Genomic DNA, 23680 nt, shown 5'->3' on the forward strand with positions numbered 1-23680 from the left:
GTTTGGTGAGTTTTGAAGCCTTCTGAGGGGGTCAAAGTAGGGCTCCAAGCGTCACGGGACAAAGAATGACAGCCAGGGGGCGCTACATAGTGTATTTGGAATTTGTCTTTACACGGTATCAAAGATTTGACCTGTCTTGACCTGCCTGCCGATTTTGGTGCATTTTGAAGCATTCTAAGGGGGTCAAATTAAGCTCAAAGGGGCTGCGGAACAAAGAATAACTATAATAATAATAATAAAACTGAGGAACCACAATAGGTTACCCAAAAAAAACATTGTCACCTGCATGTCCATACTGTTCAGTTATGGATGTGTTCTAAGTCAAATAAAATCAAATCAACTTTCATTTGTTTAGATCAAATCACAACAGCAGTTATTTCAAGGAGAAAACAAAACATGTTTTAAGGTGCAGTAACCCTACGCTGGATTTCGACCTACTTGAGCATTGTAGGCTTTTTTTTTTTGCCCCCCCCCCAGGTAAGACTAATGCCCACCCACACCTGGCATCCTGGTAAAACCAGTGCAACACAGTAGTTACATTAATGCATTGCTGCGAGCGGTAATCTTTTACAGTACATAGTATTATCTTTTGTATGATGAATGTTTTTTTCTTAATATGAAAAAAAAACAAAGAAAAATTTTCATAAAATAGATTTATTGTGTACCAAAGCTTCGCTATCTCGAGGTACCACTGTATTCTTCTCTACTTGCTGTATTAAACGTTTGCCTTCATGCTATTCGTTTCTCACAGTTAAGGGCGCCTCACTTTGTGGTTGTAGAAGTGACCGTTGATGGAGAAGCGATGGCGACGGATCTTCCTCTGGTCGCTAGGGGAGCGGCGGTGGACTCGCCTTAGTACCCCGGCGTCACTCTTCGTTCTGAGGAGTTGAGCAGAATTCTCACTGTCCTCTGTTGGATTAGTAGGAAAGACATCGCATGAAATCCTCTAAATGGAGTTGCTTCTTAAACACACTTTTACTGTATGCTCATAATGAGGACATTCACCTTCCGTGTGTTGCTCCATCACGCCGTTGTCTTCTGATTGGTTGTCTGGCGGCGTCACCTGCACCATCGGCGGAGCTGCCTGAGGTGCTTGTTGACCATCTGTGCTGTTTGGGGAACTGTAGAGGAATCCCACATTAATAGTTAGTCCCCATTTTTAATTTGAACATGTTATAAAAGAGTAGCCTAACACAGCTGATAATAGAGAACAAGTGGACTTTTAGATTTATTGATCTAGCTATTCTCTTAGTAGATTTTTTGGGGGTTTTTCAACTTTTTGTCCATTAAATACAGTGCTTGGTTAAAACTAGATTTTGTCAACTCTGAGGCTTCAACTCAGAGCAACACGAGTTATGAGAGAGCAGAACCATTACTTTGATATGACGTAAACAATGCGTTTGAATTCTTCAGTGCTTGGTGCACATTCAACAAAATAACAAAATTGTGAATAATTATTTCATGATTCAAACCTAGTTTTTAAAATCACTTATTTATTGCAGGAAACAATTGGCTAGTTAATTAGGATACATTGGTAGGAGTTATTTTGATGTTAAAATGAACTATTTAACAATGAGCATACACATATTTTCTCATTTCATCTATGAATAGCCTTTGAAATATTAAACATCGTCTTAAACCAAATGTTTTTTAAAGGTTATGAAAGATCTTTTAAAAAAAATAATAAATGCTTCAACATCTTCAATTTTACAATGATGACCTGACACTTAAAGGATTAATTTGGTCTAGTGCTACCAACCCAACGAACGCAGCACTTATTTTTATGATTATACACACTCAGAAAGAACATTACATCATTTTCAAATAATTTAACCCACCAGGACATCACGACGAGATGTGTATAAGCGAGAGTCTAAGATGATGCTTGCAATGCTAAAGCTATTGCTAACGCAAAAGTTATGCTAACGCCACGAGTTATATTTAGAGTGTAAGGATCACTCAGTAAACACCTTAAAAGGCTAAACCAACATTGCATATTCTCTCATGCAAGATATATAAAAAAAAAAATCTATATTTACAAAACAGGCAAGCCTGAAGCTTCCTGTAGCAGGCTGCCTTCAAGCTGCTGCAGGGTCCTTCCGGGGTCTCACCGTCAGTCAGCGGCGGTTACAGTTGCCCACACAGATGACTGATCAAAATCCATTTTTATCGGCTTATTTCTTTTGTTCATTGGCCAATGACCATTGTTAAAACAAAAAGTCCATATATCGGTCAACCTCTAGATTATAGTATATAATATAGTTTTTCAGGTGTACCTAATGATAAGTCCCTTGTACAGTATGTACATTTGCCCGCGCTGACCTTCAATATTTAGAGATTTCCAGTCTGTAAACTGAGCCGTGTGCACATCTCACCCTTGACTGTCCAGAATGCAACCCGAGTGCCAGGATGTGGAGGAAGGAGGCGGTCGGATGCGCTCGTGGTCATCCTGCATCTGAAGCCTGATTGGTCGCCGGAGACCCCAAAAGATGTTCAACAGGCCCTCAACAATCAGCTCCCCCTCTTCCTGTTCCGGGGGGGATCAATTCATTACACACTGCTCCTTCCATCACAGGATGAAAGGAGCAGCGAACAGTGAGTTACGCATACAGACCTCTCTGTGCCGGAGTTGTAGATTCTGTCCTTCATAGTAAATGTTGTATGTTTTCAGATGCGAGAGGATGGTTGCCCTGGAGACAAAGACGGTCACATCCCAGTCCCACAGCTTAGCACGTGTCTTTGGTTGTTGGATTGAAACGGCATGGTTTAAATGACACAATTGCTATACAGGGTGATTGAAAAAGAATGTACCAAAACCATTGCGGTATATTTGAAAAAAAAAAAAAAGAAAGAAAAAAAAAACAATAACTAACTGGATACAAGTATTGTATATAACAAAGTTTTTATTCCATGCTTCACAAGTGCTCAATTTGACCACCACCAGCGGCACGGACAACATCAAGTCAATACGGCTACGTTCATACTACAGGTTTTAATGCACGAATCCCGATTTTTTCGTGTTTTTCCGACTCGAGTGAGGCATTAACTTGACGGTCTGAATGTGACAAGTCACATAGAACTGGACCATTTCAAATCCGATCTGGGCCACATTTTTCCAGACTGTCGCTGCGGTCTGTACTGTCCAGTCTCTCAAATCGGAATTCATGCAGCAATTACGTCATCAAAAAGCGAGAGAGACGCTACGGTAGCGGTGCAGCTGTGCGCTATTAGCGCCTAGCTTGCCATGAACACGGCTTTTTAGGAAGGGTCGGACTTGACAACAGTCATAAAAAAAAAATAAAAATGGGTTGAGGATAAGCCTGAGAATGATCAGTTTACTGTCTGCTCCATATAAGCAATATTTCAACATTGCTTAAACGGCCGAGAGTCGGGGCAAACTGCCCGTATGTGTGTGTGACATGCACGGACAGTGCGTGCATGCTATCAATCCATATACTTTGAATATAAACCTAAACTGGGATTATTTATGTCTGTTATTTGTGTCCGAATTTTAAAAAGCAAAATATGATATCCCTGGAATGACGGATGACAGCCAGCATGTGTGGTCATTTGTTTTGATGCTTCTGGGCATGCGGGTCGTCTTGCTCAGCGCTTGTCGGACTGCGGATTAGTGCGCATGGGTAATACTTGAATGGTCTCAATGGATGAAGGCAGTCTGAACGGGCACGCCAAAAAAACAGATGTGACAAAAAATCGGATTCGTGCATTAAGACCTGTAGTATGAACGAAGCCTATGAAAATTCCTCCCAAACGCGCTACAGGATAGACGTAAACTCAAGCACACAAAACGCCTTCTGCTGAAGGGTCGCCATTTTGAGCGTAAATAAACGAGTCAAATTGAAATTGACACCCAGGTAAACAAGGATAATACCTGTATCAAATGACCGCTAATTCAGTCTATTTCAATGATTTTAAAATGGATAAATACGTGATGATTTTGGAAAATTCTTTTTGAATCACCCAGTCATAGACTTCATAACCTATTGACATGACACGGGAAACAGGGCCGATTCGTAGGGGGCCTATTTTCAAAAATTTTCAAAAACTGACCTAAAACCAAAACAGGCACCCACCTTAGCCATATATGAGTCTCCATGAACAGCGGCATCAGAAAATTCAAAGTAGTTTCCTAATAAAATCCCGATTTGTTATATTTATTTAAAAAAATAATTAAACTTAAAATGGCTATAAACTTTTAGGATTTTACACTAGATGCACAAAAATCATCATATGTAGAGATAATCACCTATATTTTCAGGATCAATAGCAATATTTAACATATCATATAAATTTTTGCCCGAAATACCAACTTATTTTTCTTTTCTTTACCGCATGTTTTCAACAGCTAATAAATCACTCAATTTTCACATCAGAAACTTAATACTTGAAGAAAGCTTGCAGAATCAATTACAATATAGATTCTTGGTTAAAAGGGGTAAAAAAGGGTACTTTGAGTTTACTTTACTTAAATCTGTCGAAGAATGATCCTAGTCTGTTAGCTCTTTTTTATGATAAGGGGCCTGCCACAATGGCTTTTTCCGTTCAGAATTCTTGTGAATAAATGCTTAAATCACTGAATTCTTTGTAGATATGGACATAAAACTGTCTCGATTCTTTGTTAAGAGCAAAGAAACAGGCAGTTACGCATCTATTTTACGTATATATGTCGAAGAATGACGCCAATGACCAGTGTTATTAATAACGGCGTTATAATATAACGGCGTTACTAACGGCGTTATTTTCTTCAGTAGTGAGTAATCTAATTAATTACTTTTCTCATCTTGGCAACACCGTTACCGTTATTGTGGCAGGAAAGGCGTGCGTTACTATGCGTTGGGATGTTGGTCGACTGACGCAATATAAGTCTGAAAAAGACGGACTCACGGAGACGAGAGAGCAGAGCAGGAGTGGGGAGGAGGCAAGGGAGTGTGACGCCGTTGCAAACGCGATGCTACTATGCTAGGTGGCTCCAATAATACCTGACTGTAGCCGATAGCCTACAAACTATGCCCACATGATGCTTCGGTAGATATCACATATTTACAGAACTAGATGCAAATGACAGACACGGCGGCATTAGCAACAAGTATAATAAAGAAATAGATGCGTTAGTAAACAACCGCCATCTTAGAGCAGTAGACTTCCCAAGAAAGCTCTGCTGTAGAGAACCTTCCTAGCGAACCTAAGTAACTTTTTATCTAAAATACTCCTAAATCGGCAAAACTTAACTTAAATCTATCTTTAAATGATGAAACAGTCTTAAAACTTACACATGTCGAATAGACAGAAGGGAACTAATGCAATAACGGGAGCAATTTTAATAACTTTAACAGTTGAAGTTTAGGGTAAAGAATTGGGCAAGGGCCAATTGTCCCAAAAGCCCTTTAAACTTAACATTGTGTGACGTGTTTTTTTTTTTTTTTTTGAGGAAAAAAAACATGAAAATTATCACCAGTTACTTTGCCAAGTGACCAATTACTCTTACATTCAGGTAACTGAGTTACTAACACAATTACTTTTTGGGAGAAGTAATTTGTAACTAATTAATTACTTTTTAAAAATAAGATTAACAACACTGCCAATGACGTAGCGGTTCCCATTCTCTCATGGATTTTTTTCACAACGTTTCAAAAGTACGAAATATATAATATTTACCTTGAATCCTCAAACAAATCACTCCTGACTCTGAGACAATCCTTCCCGTTTGTATGCGGTACAGCTTTCGTAGTTCTTCAAAAATCCAAGCTTAAATCCGACATGAGTGTGTGCCATCTTCGGCTATTACTAAATGAAGCTCTGCCCCCTATGATAAAGCGTGACGCAAAGAATGACGAAGTGTCAGGTCAATAGGAATTATGAAGTCTATGACCATGTATTTTTGAAATGGTACTAAAAAAAGTGCTAAAGGTGATCAAAGCTACCACTGTTTTTCTTTTTTTTTTTATTTTAAAGAACTGCTCAGGATGCTAGCAAAATTTTCCTCTAGAATAGTATCCATGTTAACTCAATGGCTATCTTTGACAGCGCTACATGTCCAATCCAACCAATCAAAATGGACTTGACATCTAGCGCCGACAATCATTGGCATTAAAACCAAAGCATTCACAGAAAGTCTTTCCGGTTCCCTGTTTATTAGGGTAATGAACAGGAAGTGACCAGTGAATGCCCTAAAATGAATAGTGACCGGAAATCAACAGAAATGCCCCCAAATGTAATCATTAGCTGCAGTTGATGGCGATAGATGTCAGATCCATCTAATCAAAATGGAACAGATGTCTAGCGACGCCAATGACTTTGAAACCAGAGCATTCACAGCCAGTCTTCCTGGGTTTGGGGACATTCACAGGTTTCTTCCGGTTCAGTATACCTACGTATATTAACAGGAGGTGACACATAAATGCCCCCAAATGACCTGGAAATCTACAGTAAATTACCTGGGATGCCCCAAAATTGGCCGCCATAAACGTCCATTCTGTTTGAACGGGGAGGGTGGCAGCGAATCCTCCCAGTTTAAACGGACTGGGCATCTATTAGTGATAAACACATTGAAATTGACAGGAAAATGTATGGATGGATAGATGGCTGGACGGATGGATGATGAAAAGAATGCAGTAGACCAGTGGTGAAATACACCAATCAAAAATTGTTAAGTATTGACCTGCATTCACCGAGTCTTTGTCACACTGCAGGGGTTTGTCATTGGAGAGATATTTATTCCTATATGTTTGTTCACTTTACTTGTTACATTCATTTCTATAATGCTTGTCTACTTGTTACATTCATTTCTATAATGCTTGTCTTCCTGACTTTATAAATAAGATTTTCACAGGTCATAAACAAATAACAGCTACCTAATAAAACTTTACTTTCTTGTTGTGAGCCACTTAATTTGCATTGGAAATAACAAAAAGTGCATGCATTGAGAGTTCAGGGCAAATATTCTTGAGGGCACCTGGGGCACTCGGGGATGTTTGTCCTGGCCGGCCAGCTTTTAATGATTCTTTCCTTAATAAATGTATTTATCTTAGGTGATTATTGCTTTCTTTTTGTTTCTGAATTTAGTGTCATCTCTCCTGTTCATTAAGTAAATAAAAGAACCTGTAAAAAGGTAACATTTTTCTTCTTCATCATCAAAAGTGAGAAGCTTACTTGCTGATGAACTTGTTTTCTCCAACCTGAACTCCACTACGAGTGCCATCCATGATCAGAGGGCCTGAGGAGAGAAACAAAAGGGGACTTTATACTTATCGCCAAAGTCCCATGACTCCTCATGACAAGTAGAGGAAGCGCGCAAAAGTGCCAAAAATCAGGATTTATTGCATGGCAACTGTTTCCGCCAAGAAACAAACACACTGTATGCTTGAAGAAACTTTTGAACAAACACATAGTTGGTTGGATAACTTGGCCACCACAATCATTTTACATCTTATGTGTTTGACAGAGGAGGGTAGAGTAACCAAACATTTACTGAAGTAAGAGTAGTGATACATCCAAAACATATAACTCAAGTAAAACATAACCATGTACTACAATAGCAATGTTTTTTTCTCAGCACAACTTCATCTATGTGAACTTTATTATACTGTACAATAACCTACTACGTGACTATATTAGGCCAAAAAAATACACAATAATACTCGAAATCAGACTACAAAAATGAAATATTACTGGTGTAAAGAGTGTGAGTGCCCTCTAGTGGAGAATAATCATTTCCTGCAATGAAATTAAACCGATCATATCTCCGGTTTACCATGTTCTAGCGAAATAAAAACCATGAGAAAGGCTGAAATACGCGTTTTTTAAGTAATGTTGACTTTATGTCAAATAGCTTAATTTTTACGGCACTGTAAAGATGTCATGTGATTGAACAAGCTGGTGTAATTGTTTAATTTATATTGTTTAATTAAAATAAATAGTGTGTTCGTCCCCAGTGTCACCGTCCACTGTTGTCTTAGCATCCCTTTAAGAAAATTCCCCATTCATTAATGACATCACTTTGCGCGTGCGCGGTAAATTCAACTGTGGGAACAAATTTGATTTTTTATAAAATAAACAACTATATTAAAAATCTTGATTTTGCAATTTTATGAAGTATATTCGGTGTGGTTGTGGTTCATAACATGTCCACTCTGTTAAAGCTATCTAAAATAATTGTTATGATTTTATTGTCCTGGGTAAACTATATTTAAGCATGTGTTGGTTTTAAATTAAAATATATTATTTAATTTTAAAATAAAAGCTTTTCTGTACATCCCCAGTGTTACTACTGGTGTCCCAGTGTCACAACTCTTGTGTTAGTGTGTGATAATGATGTGTCCACTCTGATAAAGCTACAAATAAAAGAAACCCAATCATTTCAATAGGTTTATTTGTAAAATAACAGATTTCTCATCAAGTATACCAAGTCATATTAGCTATTATGTTAGCAAAGCTAGACTGAGGGCTAACTTTAGCGCAAAATGTGTCCACTCTGTTACGTCCAAATGGCACCTTATTTAGATCCAAGTACTGTACATTTTTCTCGAAAAGTACATTCATTCATTCATTCATTTTTGCATGCTGCTTTTTCCTCACGAGGGTCGCAGAGGTGCTGTATTCAAGTACATGTAACGTGTTACTACTACATATCTCTAGTATTTGAATTCTGTTCAGATTGGGGTGGAAAAAGAAGCTCCAATGATGGTGAACAGGTGTGCAACAATATGCTATGCCAATTTCTCATTTCAGCTGCTCCAATAGAGAAGCATGGAGCAGCTCAAGGAAAAAAATATATTGGAGCTCAAACTGCCCAATTACAAATGAAAAATGAGGACATATTCCAGTTCTGCATGTGTTGACTCCATTAAATTTAAGATTGTCTAAATCTATGATTTATTCTTCCATCTGCTTCAATTCCTTTTCAGTTGAGCAAGCAAAAAACATACATGTGAACACTCACATCAACAGTGTCACAATTGTGCTCCCAAATTTTGTTCAATAGCTAGTTTACTCATGAATGAAACACTATAGAATGCAGCAGAGATGGCTGTCAAGTTGTTGAACAAAAACAACTTTCTCGATTAACTTCCAAAACTATGCCACAACAAGCACCATTTAAAGCAATAGTCATAATTTTGTATATGACGTACACAGTTGCTCAAAGAATCCAATTTCATCTGTTGTCAAAACAATAACAACTAAAACCAGGCTAAGTATTCCCAACAAACAGTTCTTTCATATGGGTCCTTTTTGTCTTAAGTTTTAGGGGACTTTATTGATTTATTGTCACTCATAGCAGGTAGACATTAAAAAAACATATTGGAATCACTCTGTTTGTATTCATTGATTGATGGAAATATGGAAACACGTCAACAAAGAAGCAACAAAGTAGCTAACATTTGTACAGATTTGGTTAAGTGCACAAAATGATCTAGCCATAGAATTAAATAAAATCAAAGGCCGATGCGATACAGATTAAAAAAAAAACTTTTTTTTTTAGTCGATTGCTGATGTCTAAAGCAAATATTTGTGGCCGATACTTTTTTAAACACATGTTGATCATGCAAGGAAGTACTCATTTTATAAATGTATAGATTTCGTAAAAAAAAAAAAAAAAAAAAAAAAAACTGCTACTTCCTTTTGTAACATTGGCCACAAGGTGGTGCAAAATCATAATTAACAAAGATCATTACCCAAACAGGGAATTGTTATCCTTTCATATTGGCTATATACTGGCTAATATTGGCTGATTTTGAAAAAAAAAAAAAAAATATCGGGCCGATATATCAGCCAACCAATATATCGGTCGACCTTTATAAGAAAGATTATTATCCATACAATAAACATACATATTGGCCTATGGTCGATCTTTGAAAAAAGTCTATATGGCAGGCCGATATATCGGTTGACCTTTAGATTTAACTAATTTGCTTCCACAGATGTCAAATCAATTTGAAATTATTTCATTGTCATTGATGGCAATAGATCTCTATTCCATTTTGTCTGAGTGATCGGTGCCAGCCTTCCCAGTCAAAATAAATTGGACAACAATCGCTCTCAATGGTAATGAACAAGTTGAAGTATTAGGATTTATTTTGGTGTTTCGGCTCAAGTTTCCTCATTTTCTTTTATCGGTTTCAGACAAGAATTTGAATTTCAGTGCCTTCCTCGTGAAAGGACTGCTACCAGTGATAGGCTCAGAGATGAAGCGGAACAGACGTATTAATAAATACAACGCATTAACCTGTTTATACAGGTGAAAAGTAGATTGTGTACATACCAAAAACTATAAGCTGTTTTGATGTCCAGATGTTTTTGTGTGTGTGGTTGATTGTATAAAGTGAGTCTTGTCTCAAGAGAGCAAAAAGCAAACAGAGGGGCGTAAAAAGGAAGTGCTCCCCTTCCGCTGTATCACTTCCTCCTTTGCTTGGTCTGAGACACAGCCAAGACTTCCTCAATCCAACGTCAACACCGATGAATTAGCACGCACCCGCACAGGTTTCCCATCTTAACCCATTGACACAAAGCTGCCGCATCATCGGAGTGCATCAATGGCTTCTTTGAATTAGATTAAATATTAAAAAGCAATCGGCCGAGCACTATCAATATTTCAGCGCTCATATGTCACGGTTGTCAAGCTCAATGGGTGGTGTCAAAGCACAAAATGAAGGTGATCAGAATACAATACAGCAGCCGTGCTCAAGAGACAGAGTTTTGCTACACTTGATGCTGCAGATTCTCTGATGATGCGACCTCAGGAATAGAAGCTGTTCAATATGGGTAGAGATATACTGATTTTTAACTAACTAAAGGGTTCGAACGTACTTCTCAGTAGGGTGTGACAATATATCAAAAATGTTATATATCGCAATACTTTGGAGGGCAAAAGGTCATTGATGTGCTCCCACCAAGAATCGATATATTGTTTTTAAAAGGTGTCATTGTTTGAAGAAAAAAAGGAACCAACAGTGAAAATCATCCATTAGAATAGTAATAACTAATTGTATAGTAATACAGTTGTATGAAAAAGTATCTGAACCTTTTGGAATTTCTCACATTTCTGCATAAAATCAACATCAAGTGTGATCTGATTTTTGTCAAAATCACTCAGATGAAAAAAACTATCTGCTTTAATTAAAACCACCCAAACATTTATAGGTTTTCATTTTTTAATGAGGATAGTATGCAAAGAATGACAGAAGGGGGAGAAATAAGTGAACCATCACATTTAATTTTTTCTGGCCCCCAACTTTGGCAGCAGTAACTTCAACCAGACGCTTCCTGTAGCGGCAGATCAGTCTGGAACATCAATCAGGACGAGACTTGGCCCATTCTTCTCTGCAAAACTGCTGTAGTTCAGTCAGATTCCAGGGATCTCTGGCATGAATCGCTATCTTTAGGTCATGTCACAGCATCTCAATGGGGTTCAAGTCTGGACTTTGACTTGGCCACTCCAGAATGTGTATTTTGTTCTTCTGAAACCATTCAGCATGTTTTGGATCATTGTCTTGTTGCAGCATCCATCCTCTTTTTAGCTTCAACTGTCTGACAGACGGCCTCAGGTTTTCCTGCAATTTTTTCTAATTCATTCTTCCATTAATGATTGCAAGTTGTACAGGCCTTGAGGCAGCAAAACTGCCCCAAATCATGATGCTCCCTCCACCATGCTTCATGGTGGGGATGAGGTGTTGATGTTGGTGAGCTGTTCCATTTTTCCTCCACACACGGCGTTGTGTGTTACTCCCAAACAATTTAACTTTAGTTTCATTAGTCCGAAAAATATTTTGCCAAAACTTCTGTGGAGTGTCCAAGTGCCTTTTTGCGAACATTAAAACAGCAAAAATGTTTTTTTTTAGACAGCAGTGGCTTCCTCCGTGGAGTCTTGGCCATAGTTTGACATATAGTTGATGTGTGAACAGAGATATTGGACTGTGCCAGTGATTTCTGTAAGTCTTTAGCAGACACTCTTGGGTTCTTTTTACCTCCACCTCAGATCATATCTGATGGTGATTTTATGCAGAAATGTGAGAAATTCCAAAAGGTTCAGATACTTTTTCATACGACTGTAGCTCATTGGCTGCCATTGATGGCGCTAGATTCATTTTGAATGGATTCATAGCATTCGCAGTCTTTTGTGGGCATTTACAGGTAATTCCTGTTATTTGTAGGGCATTTGCTGGTGACTTACTGTAGATTTTGAGTCACTTCCTATTTATTCATGAGTCATTTCCTTTTCAGTAACCCAAAATTAATAGGAAGTGACCCGTAAATGCCCTATACGTAGAGATATTACCAAAAATTAGGCGAAAACTATATGCCAAAAATAGCTAAAAATTGATTATCTGTTTTCAGTTAAAATGACTGAAAGTTTACCACCGAATAGTCTGAAGACCCTTAGTCCTGTTTTAATAATTTAATCAAAACATGACGAGAACACGTTGCTGGCGCTGTCTTGCTAACACTCCTGATCCACAGCCAACATGTCCCCCGGTTTGTAAGAATTTTGAGGTATCAAAGAAATTTGCCCTGATGGCCGCCTGAAAAATTGTTATGCATCAGTGTCTCGAGGACGGACAACGCCAAAGAATTTTTCCCACTTCAGGTTTAATCAGCCACTTGTCCAACAAACACGCAGAAAAATATGGGAAGTATAAGAACCTGACAGAAACGAAAGGAAAAAAAAAAAATGGTTCCCAGCATACTGACTCCTTCTGTGGCGGCTTTGGAGAGGGTGAAAACGTTTCCTCGGCATAGTGCCGAGGCAAAGGGCATGAATCCTAAAATAATGAAATAAAACAAATATTATAAAAATTTACATTAAAAAAAGAATTGTATACATGTGTATTATTCAGCCTTTTGGTTTTCGGCTAGGTAATTTTGCTTTCGGTACATCCCCACCCAAAACCGAAAATCAACAGGAAATGACATAAAATGCCCCAAAATTAACTTATTGCCTGGAATTGGCTGCCACTGACGGCGATGAATGTTGGAAGTCCCATAGTGATAAACTCATTCCAATTCACAGCAGAAGGAAATCCGAGAATAATTTCCTGACCCATGTATCGATAATTGTTGTATTGCCATATCGTGAGATCATCGTTATCGTGAGCCTTGTAATGCAAAACATATCGCAGTGTGAGTTACCCAGAGGTTCCCAGCCCTACTTCTCAATTGACAAAATTCCCTCGTGGCTCATTACGGCTTCAGTCTGCAGTCAGCTTCTGTCTCCCCCCACTATTTACCATCACCCTATGTGCCTTAGCTGAGCCAGAGATAGTACAAACTCATGGCAATCAGTGTTTCTCCAGTCTGCATCTCCCATCTAAACTCTCTCATCTAGTACTAGATTGTGAGAGAGTTCAAATCATTCTGCATGTAATTAAAACTCATGACCATGACTTCCACCTCCCCCTCACTCAAAGCAGCCAACACACATGCCTGCTTGTTTTTTTTCCTTACTGCTATGTGTCTTTTTTAGTGAGATGAATAGCTTTTAAAACCCTTCTCCCACCTCTTCAGATGGCCACTATTGTATTTAGTGTCTTAGCAACCCCAGAAACATTTAAATATCCCAGCCAATATTTCTCCTGCTTCTAGTTAGACATTGCACGGGCAATATAAAGTGAGACAAGAGGAAGATACATACACAAATGTCTACATGCAAAATTACATGCTTGTATTTTAACATTGACGCTGTAAAACTGTAGATTTGCGTGTTCAAGTGCATGCGCTTGGCTCACTTTCAGGTCCGCGGTTACAGTAGTTCATTCGCCCCCTCCCAGTCAAAATGGATTGGACGTTTAGCACCGTCAATGGCAGTCAATAACTTGACAAGAAGGTAACCTAGAAATACCCCCCAAATCAACAAAAAGCAGCCCGGAAATGCCCCAAAAAATCGACAGGAAATGGTGAGTTTACCGGAAGTGACCTTTAAGTATCTAGGGAGCGCTACAGTATACTCAGATTTGGCTACCCGATGTCGGTCGGTTTGTCCACTGAGAATGCCCCATTTTCAGCGTTCATTCCCCTGTTGTGTCCCCGATGACGAGCACTCCCGCCAGACGGCCGCTGACATTGCCCTGGGTCTGGCGGGACTGCCTGCTGGGGCCGCAGCAGGGGATCGCCCCCAGGGGCTGGCCGATCGGTGATGGCAATCACCCCTGCCGCTGTGTGTGACACATGAGTCAGGGTAGTTTTGTGTGATTTTTCATGTTCCAAATGTGAGGAACAGACTTGGAAGGGCCGCTTGGTTCGGGTTAGCATATAGCCTAGCTCTCACGCCTCTTTTTTTAATGCTCTTTCCTCCTTCTCAGAGTCCCCGGCAGGAAAATGACAAGAGCTGGACTCCGGTGGCATAAAATACCATTTGGGAGGTTCAAAAAGTCAGCAATTTTGACCATTAAGCAGTAATTTAGCCCTGTCGTACTGAATAAATGCATTTTTCATATTTCAAATTCCATTTAGCACAAGACATATTTGTCATGACCATACAATTTATATAGCAATCAGGGGGGAAAAAACTTAGATACAAAGAATAGCTGATAAAAATATTGGAATAGACAGATAAAAACTGATAACATTTTGTGTCGCCAATACAGTCTGCTCTAGTCATCAACCTCCCTCGTGTTTATTGTCTCTGTCGCTTTTTTCTCATTCTGAATCTTATCCCCCTCCAAATACGACTCAAACACATATGGCTGTATATCACATACTTCCTCTGGATCAACAATTTCCGTTCGAAAAATCCACACTTGAACCAGAATCGCTAAAAAAATTGGGCTCAATGCTAAATCCACTGAAATCTCTCTTTCTCTGACATCATCACCAAGATGGAGGCACCAGAGCGCTATAATGACAGAAGGAGTTAAACTGCAGATTTAAAGACGCATTTCTTGTTATCTGCGCTTTGCCAAATTGTTGTTTAAAGTTGAATCGTCTCAAAATATGATTTTAATTCCAGTAATATTGCTATTTAAGATTTTTTTTTGTCATGTCATATGCACTTTAAACTGTTCCACTCTTTCTGTATCTCTGCCAGATTCCTGAATCTTCTCCGTTTGATAATCCGCTGAAGCCCAAGGTTATCTCTTGGTGGTGCATCTTCTCCTGCCACATTTTGCCCTTCCACTACTTTCCTTTGATAAGCTTGGACACAGCACTGTGAACAACCAGCCTCCTGGCCATAAACTTTTGTGGCTTAATCATCATTTCAATTATCTTCCTCTAGCCAGTTGTCAAGTCTGGAGTCTTTCCCAGGTTGAACCAAACCGAGATGATTCAACCAAACTGAAGCAATTAAATGACACCTGGGGAAACCTGTGAACGTGCTTTGCAGTTTATAAAATTCATGCCCTGCGAAATCTGGGCTGATTTCCTCACAGTGATCTTGCGGTATTATTCTTTTGAAATCCTGTTTCCGAGGGAAGCCCAAAATAGGTGAATTTTACTTTTCTCTTATAAAAGACGCGAGAGCACATATCTCAAATAGGTATGGTGATGTATCAAATTGAAATATATTTAAAAGGAAAAATAATCGTATTAAGGATTATTTTATATGTGTCACTTGTTACATAACCAGTCAAAATCAAAGCAACCCCCCTTAGATATCTTTTCCAAGGTTTAGACGTAGCCGACACTTTAATGTTGGATACTGGGCTAGCATCTTCTGAACGAGATGTTCCACAAGAATGCACACATTTGTGAATATTAACGATCAAAACGAACATAGAAATTACAGAATTGAAATGTTAACACCCACAATGTCGCGGTCCACTAGTTTGAATATTTATGAACAGCTTACCCGAACAACGAGGCGTCAACGGGCTCGGTTCCGGTTCTCTCCCTCAGACGTTTCGGTGAGAGTCGCCGGCCAAACCGAACGTGAATCGCCCCTCGTTTCGTTCACCTCCGGGTCCACGTCAGTCGCTGTGCCTACTTGAAAGGACTACGACTCGGATAGAGCAAGTCCATCTGCCGTGGCGGTCCAGGCGGCGGAGCTCGTTGGCGTCTGCTCGGCAACCAATCAGCGCGCGGGGACCCCCAACCAGCCTTTTGTTCAGAGAGACATCAATAGAAGCGGCAGAACAATAGACGAAATGCCAAACAGTAGAGAAGTCCCTTGTTTATTATTCTGCGGGAACACGAAGTGTATTGGTTCCAGGAGTTCGGAAAGAAAAAACACACGTACGTGGCAGTGATGGCATTGAACTTCGACACTTCGTATCGTATAGCCACGTACTAGTCCTTCTTAAAAAAAAAAAAAAAAAATAGCATATTGTGATAAAGTTCGTTATTTTCTGTAATGTACTGATAAACATTAGACTTTCATATATTTTATTTCATTAAACACAACTGAAGTAGTTCAGGCCTTTTATTGTTTTAATATTGATGATTTTGGCAAAAAATGTCAAGAAAAAACAAAAATCCCTATCTCAAAAAATTTGCACATTTCATCCGACAATTCAAAAAATGTTTTTTAATACAAAAAAAAAAAAAATCAAACTTCAATTAATTATATCAGCTATGCACTCAATACTTAGTCGGGAATCCTTTTGCAGAAATGACTGCTTCAATGCGGCGTGACATGGAGGCAATCAGCCTGTGGCACTGCTGAGGTGTTATGGAGGCCCAGGATGCTTCGATAGCGGCCTTGAACTCATCCACAGTGTTGGGTCTGGTGTCTCTCAACGTCCTCTTCACAATATCCCACAGATTCTCTATGGAGTTCAGGTCAGGAGAGTTGGCAGGCCAATTGAGCACAGAAATGCCATGGAAGGTAAACCATTTACCAGTGGTTTTGGCACTGTGAGCAGGTGCCAGGTCGTGCTGAAAAATGAAATCATCTCCATAAAGCTTTTCAGCAGATGGAAGCATGAAGTGCTCCAAAATCTCATTATACCTAGCTACATTGACCCGGCCCTTGATAAAACACAGTAGACCAACACCAGCAGCTGACATGGCAACCCAGACCATCATTGACTGTGGGTACTTGACACTGGACTTCAGGCATTTTGGTATTTCCTTCTCCCCAGTCTTTCTCCAAACTCTGGCACCTTGATTTCCGAATGACATGCAAAATTTACTTTAATCTGAAAAATACTTTGGACCACTGAGCAAAAGTCCAGTGCTGCTTCTCTGTAGCCCAGGTCAGGCGCTTCCGCCGCTATTTCAGGTTCAAAAGTGGCTTGACCTGGGGAATGCAGCACCTGTAACCAGGGGTGAAAGTGGGCCAGAACGGTCACTAACGCAGTTCCAGTATAAGGTTCAGGGCCAGAACGCAGTTAGTAAATGGTGTTATACTTGTATAGCGCTTTTCCACCTTAAGGCGCTCAAAGCGCTTTACACTACATCCTCATCTACCTACTGGTGATGCAGCACCAGGAGCAATGTGGGATTCAGTATCTTGCTCAAGGATACTTAGGCGAGTTCATCAGGGCACAGAATCGAACCCTCAACCTCTGGGTTGGGGGGACAACTACTCTACCACTGATCCACGCCATCCCTGTTCAGATATAAGATTCCGGCCGGAATACTATTTCGGTACACGGTGCTTTGATTCCGAAAATATGACGGCAACTGTCAAAACGCTATGTTAAAAAAAAAAAAAAATGCTAAGCTGCCACACATTTCATCTCCAAGAAGAAAACAATCCACTAACATCAGATTTACATACACAAGTGTTAACAACAAGCATAATAAAGTGCTTGTGTAGCGTAATCTGTTTCCACCAATATTTATTATTTACTTTATTCCACGGACGGCATGGAGGTTTTCCCAGCTGCTGCAGTTATCTGAGTCTGACGATGACAAGTCACATCAATGTGAGAATGCAATCAGCAAAGCAAAACGCCTGGACTCATTTATCCGTTCAATTGGCTGACATAGTGACATGTGATCAGCAGAGATAGTTAGCTCTGATTGGTTCAAATGTGCATGTTTTCTGAAACAGCAAAAAAAAAAAAAAAAAAAAAGGTTGTTGAACTGATGTGACAAAAAAAGGGCAATGCAACATAACATGGATCAAATCAAGAGCAACGAAAAAGTTGAGGAGGCTTATTTATCATATTTGATTTTATTTGCTCTGATGGGGAAGTTCAGAACATCTAGCTGTCACGGTGCACTTTGGACTTATATTTGTTCATTTATGTTAGGCTACTTATTCATTTCCTTATGATTTAAAAATGTCAATGTTTGCGCAATCTTTAAGATATATTCCATTTCACTCTGCATAATACAAGTCATTTCTCTGAATGTATGTTACTTATATCTTTGTTATTAAAAAAAGTACATGTTTACATTAACTTCAATTTTAATATACATCCTATGTTCTTAAGTAGTTAAAATTGACATTTGGTATTTAGTATGCGAGGAAAAGAGGGAAAATAAAAATTAGGAGATGGAGGTTGGGGTTATTGCTGTTTTTGTTAACTTTTATTTTGCAAATCATTGAAAAAAAATACAATTTTGAATGAAAATCAGTTTTTGTATGTGTTATCGAAATAACTGTGCTAAAACAGTTTTCTTTGGATTTCAGTAGTTTAAGAGGTTTGACCCCCCTCCCCCCAAAAAAAGAAAAGAAAAAAAAAAAAACATAATTTCTGGCTCTGTGGCGACCTTCACGCCGGGGAGTTCCGGCAAGAAATTCTAGCCACTTTCACCCCTACCTGTAACCCATTTCCAGCACACGCCTGTGCACGTTGGCCCTGGATGTTTCTACTCCTGACTCAGTCCAATGTTTCTGCAGGTCCCCCAAGGTCTGGAATCGGCCCTTCTCCACAATCTTTCTCAGGGTGCGGTCACCTCTTCTGGTTAAGCAGCGTTTCCTGCCACACTTTTTCCTTCCCACAGACTTCCCACTGAGGTGCCTTGATATAGCACTCTGGGAACAGCCTATTCGCTCAGATATTTCTTTCTGTGTCTAAGTCTCTGGCTTGAGAGTGTCAATGATGGCCTTCTGGACAGCAGTCAGGTCAGCAGTCTTGCCCATGATTGCGGTTTTGAGTAATGAACCAGGCTGGGAGTTTTTGAAAGCCTCAGGAATCTTTCGCAGGGGTTTTGCGTTAATTCGTTAAGATGATTAGGGTCAGTAGCTTCTTTAGAGTACCTTTTCATGATATGAAATTTTTTTGGGATAGGGATTTTTGTTCTTTCTTGACTTTTTTGCCAAAATCATCAATATTAAGACAATAAAAGGCTTGAACTACTTCAGTTGTGTGTAATGAATCTAAAATATATGAAAGTCTAATGTTTATCAGTACATTACAGAAAATAATTAACTTTATCACAATATGCTAATTTTTTGAAAAGGACTAGTATATCGAATCTGCTCAGAGACTTGAGAATAACCAGCAGTGCTGGTCCATATTCCTTCATCAGGCAAATAATTATTTTTGGTTAAAAAACAAAAACAAAAAAAACCTGGCGTCCACATACGTAGACATCACATTTTGGGTCATGTCGACGTTAATGGTAGCCAAAAAGTTGAGCTATGTGAGGTCACAAGAGATTTATGAAACAAATAAAATTATCAGAGCAAAATACATACAAGCCAAACATATTTAAATGTATGTTTTTCTTTCTTTCATTAATTTATTTTTTAAAAGTTTTAATTTGTTTTAAATTTATTTGGTTACTCATAGCGTTTTTACATGAATTTATTTTTTTTGCCCTTTAAAATCATTTTTATTTATGACTATTTAAATAGGGCTACGTTCATACTACAGGTCTTAATGCATGAATCCGATTTTTTTGTGTTTTTCCGACTCATGAGTGACTGAAGTGTTGTAAATAACGGCGTTGGAACATGACGGCGTTATTTTTTTCAGTAGTGAGTAATCTAATTAATTACTTTTCTCATCTTGGCAACGCCGTTACAGTTACTGAGGCGGGAATGGCGTGCGTTACTATGCATTACTATGTTGGTTGAATGACGCGAAAAAAGTCTGAGAGAGACTGACTCACGGAGACGAGAGAGCAGAGCATGAGTGGGGAGGAGGCAAGGTTGTGACGCCGTTGCAAAAGCGATACTAGTTGGCTCCTATAATACCTGACTGTAGCCGATAGCCTATAAATTACGCCCACATGATGCTATGGTAGATATCACATATATAGAACTAGATGCAAATGACAGACACGGCAGCATTAGCAACATTTATAAAGAACTAGATGCGTTAATAAACAGCCGCCATCTTAAAGCAGTAGACCTCTCAGAAAGGCTCTGTTGTAGAGAAACTTCCTAGAGAATCTAAGTGTTTTTATCTAAAATGCTCCTAAATCGGCAAAATCTTGACTTAAATCTATCTTTAAATGATGAAACAGTTTTAATACTTACACATGTCGAAAGTAGACAGAAGGGAACTAATGCAATAACGGGAGCAATTTTAACAACTTTAACGGTTGATTCACAACATTAAATGACTTACACACATAGCAAAGGTTACTATCTAGTTATAGCAATATCCGCAATACCCCTGTGCCAAGTTAAGTTTAGGGTAAAGAATTGGGCAAGGGCTAATTGTCCCAAAAATCCTTTAAACTTCACATTGTGTGACCTGTTTTTTTTAATTAAAAAAAAAAAAAATTTTTGAGAAAAAAAAAAGAAAAGAAAATTATAACCAGTTACTTTGCCAAGTAACTAATTACTCTTACATTCAGGTAACTGACTTACTAACACAATTACTTTTTGGGAAAAGTAATTTGTAATTGTAATTCTTTTTTTTTTTTTTTTTTAAGTAAGATTGACAACACTGCGAGTGTGGCATTAACTTGATGGTCTGAACGTGACAAGTAGCTTAGAACTGGATATTTCAAATTCAATCTGCGTCACTTTCGTATGTGGTTAAAATCCGATCTTGGCTACATTTCTCCAGAATGTCGAGGCGGTCTGTACTGTCAAGTCTCCCAAATCAGAATTCATGCAGCAATTACGTCATCAAAGAGCAAGAGAGGTGCTACGGTAGCGGTGCAGCTGTGCATTATTAGCGCCTAGCTTGCATTGAACACGGCTTTTGGGGAAGGGCCGGGCTTGACAAAAGTCACAAGAAAATAAAAATGGGTTGAGGATAAGCCTGAAAATGATCGGTTTTCTCTCTGCTCTATGTGAGCAATATTTTAACATTGCTTACACGGCCGAGAGTCGGGACAAACTGCCTGTATGTGTGTGTGATATGCACGGACAGTACGTGCATGCTATTGATCCATATAAACTTTGAATAAAAGCCTAAACGGGGATTATTTATGTCTGTTATTTGAGTTCTATTTTAGAAAATCAAAATATGATCTCCCCGCGACCCTTGTGGGGAAAAGTGGCATGGAAAATGAATGAAAATATGATCTCCCTGGAATGATGGATGACAGCCAGCATGTGTGGTCATTTGTTTTGATGCTTCTGCGCATGCGGGTCTTCTTGCTAAGCGCGTGTCGCACAGCGAATTGGTGCGCATGCGTAATACTTGAATGGTCTCAATGGACAAAGGCAGTCTGAACCAGCACGCCAAAAAACAGATACGACAAAAAAACGGATTTGTGCATTAAGACCTGTAGTATGAACCTAGCCTTTGATCCCTTTCAGGTCCTCCTGGTTAAAATGGATTGGACGTCTATTGGCGTCAGTAGGTGTTTTCAATATCAATTTCCCTACTACCAACCCACTCAGTAATCCAAACCACCCACCACAACCCCCAGTATTATATTTAAAATGATTATTTAGTATTATGAATTTTATAATATATTTTTTCAATAGCAGTAAAAAATAAATAAATAGTGACTGAAATAGTGAAAGAAATAATGAATGAAACTGACATTGGTGTTAGCAGGGAGGCTTGTGCCTGCAGTACAGTTACTCTTCCACTAGAAGGCAGCAGGCAATCAGTTTATTTACTAATCATCATCCAACAGAACCTTGTAACAGAAAAATACAAACCCTAAACTAGAGGTTGGATCAAGGATAAAATAATTTCTAATAAGTTATTTTATCAGCTGAAAATTCACATCATTAGTGATATGGCAGCGTTACATAAGTCTAAAGTGAAGGCCCAGTTACCACAGTCATGGCCGACCACAGATAGATGATCACAAGACCACTGACATTAATAATTAACCAACTATATGTAATGAACTGAGAAATCAAGTTCACACCATATTTATATTTTAAAATGAGACTACCAATTCAAATATTATCTGGTTATCTTTTTTTTTTTTTTTTTTACTTGCGTGCGGAGACTTTCTATTAGGGGTGTGACAATAAAGGTTATATATCGCGATACTTTGCAACCCAAACGGTTATCGATATGCTCCCACAAAGAATCGATATATCGTTTTTAAAAAACGTCACTGTTTAAAAAGATAACAATAATTAAAAAAAAAAAAAAAAGGAACAAACAGGTTGCTACCAAAATCTTGCATTACAATAGTGTCTACGTTAGCTCCCATTCAATTCATTTTGACTGGATTGAACGTCTAGCGCCTGCAATGGCACTGAAACCAGATCATTCAGAGCTCTTTTATATGCTTTTACAGGTCGCTTCCTGTTCATTTTCAGGCATTTACAGGCCACTTCTCGTTGATTTTGAGTCACTTCCTATTCATTGGGGTACGGCGGGGGAACAAATTTGAACAGGGCCCGGGTGGGATGAGCATGAACAGGACCAACCAAGTTGACTGTCCAACGGGGGCGTGAGGTGTTAGTGGACAATTATTCGTTGGCCCCTCAAGATGATCGTTGTGTGTGTGTGTGTGTGTGTGTGTGGTGGTGGTGGTGGTGGTGGGGGGGGGGGGGGGGGGGGGGTTGCAAGGTGAAGTGCAAGCGGCTGGCAAATATTTTAAAACTTAAACACTTAATTACAGCTCCCCGCATCATCTCACCTTTGTTTGACCCTCCCATCGCCCAATCAGGCCCACTTTACGCCCACAAAATGCAGTCGCACCCCCTAAGTTCTGCCCGTTTGGGGCATTCTTGAGTCTCTTCCTTATCACGAACCCAAAATCAAAAGGAAGTGACCCGTAAATGCCCCAAATTCAAGAGGAAGTGACCCGTAAATGCCCCAAAAGGAAAGGGAAGTGACCGGATATCAAAGGGAAATGACATAAATATCCCAAAAGGAACTCATTGCCTGGCACTAGCTGCTACTGATGGCCATAGACGTCCAATACATTTGAACTGGGAGGGTGGCAGCAAATGAACATTTGTTCATTCGCTGCCATCCCACCCACTTCAAACTGATTGGACATCTACTAGTGATAAACTCATTCCAATTCACAGCATTCGGCTGAAATAGCTTGTTTTTCTGTTTAGTAGTTGTTCTGTAGAACCTCCTAGAATGATTTCCTAACCCGTGAGCCTTGTATCGCAAATTCTATCATACCGTGAGACGTACAGAGAGGTCCCCGCCCCTACTTTCTATACTGTATCCCCTTATAAGTTATTACTTTAACCATACAGATGTGCATGCTTGCCACAACTTAATGAGCACATCTGCCATCACATAGACAATAATGTTCAGTTTTGATTCACAGTGCGTGCAGTATTATTTTTACGCTGCAAGATTGTCATTAAACCCGCATTCCTCCTGTTGAACAATAAAATGGAACCAAAAGTGATTTGACATACAGTAGATTTTTTATTCATTGAGAAGTTGTGTTGAGGAAAATTCACACACCTATTCCATGTGACGTACAATCCTGA

The 23680-nt window shown here is 39.2% G+C and overlaps 1 protein-coding gene across 2 annotated transcripts in view; it reads right to left on the minus strand.

Annotated features, from left to right (window-relative positions):
* rassf2a (Ras association domain family member 2a) overlaps window positions 1–16155 on the minus strand; it is a 35215-nt gene extending 19060 nt beyond the window's left edge. The window contains exons 1-6 of one of the 2 annotated variants that reach the window (XM_057832740.1): window positions 15800–16155; window positions 7171–7234; window positions 2615–2690; window positions 2376–2527; window positions 1006–1121; window positions 767–909 (exon numbers count right to left, since the gene is read on the minus strand). In XM_057832740.1, the coding sequence (XP_057688723.1) occupies window positions 767–909; window positions 1006–1121; window positions 2376–2527; window positions 2615–2690; window positions 7171–7223 (540 nt within the window). In that variant the 5' untranslated portion in view covers window positions 7224–7234; window positions 15800–16155. Of the gene's footprint in view, window positions 1–766; window positions 910–1005; window positions 1122–2375; window positions 2528–2614; window positions 2691–7170; window positions 7235–10279; window positions 10374–15799 lie in introns of those variants that run through there. The other variant, XM_057832741.1, reaches the window with a different exon arrangement.
* Between the last annotated feature and the right edge of the window lie 7525 nt (window positions 16156–23680).

Source organism: Corythoichthys intestinalis, chromosome 3 (assembly GCF_030265065.1).
Source record: "Corythoichthys intestinalis isolate RoL2023-P3 chromosome 3, ASM3026506v1, whole genome shotgun sequence".
In the NCBI taxonomy this organism is placed as follows: Eukaryota; Metazoa; Chordata; class Actinopteri; order Syngnathiformes; family Syngnathidae; genus Corythoichthys; species Corythoichthys intestinalis.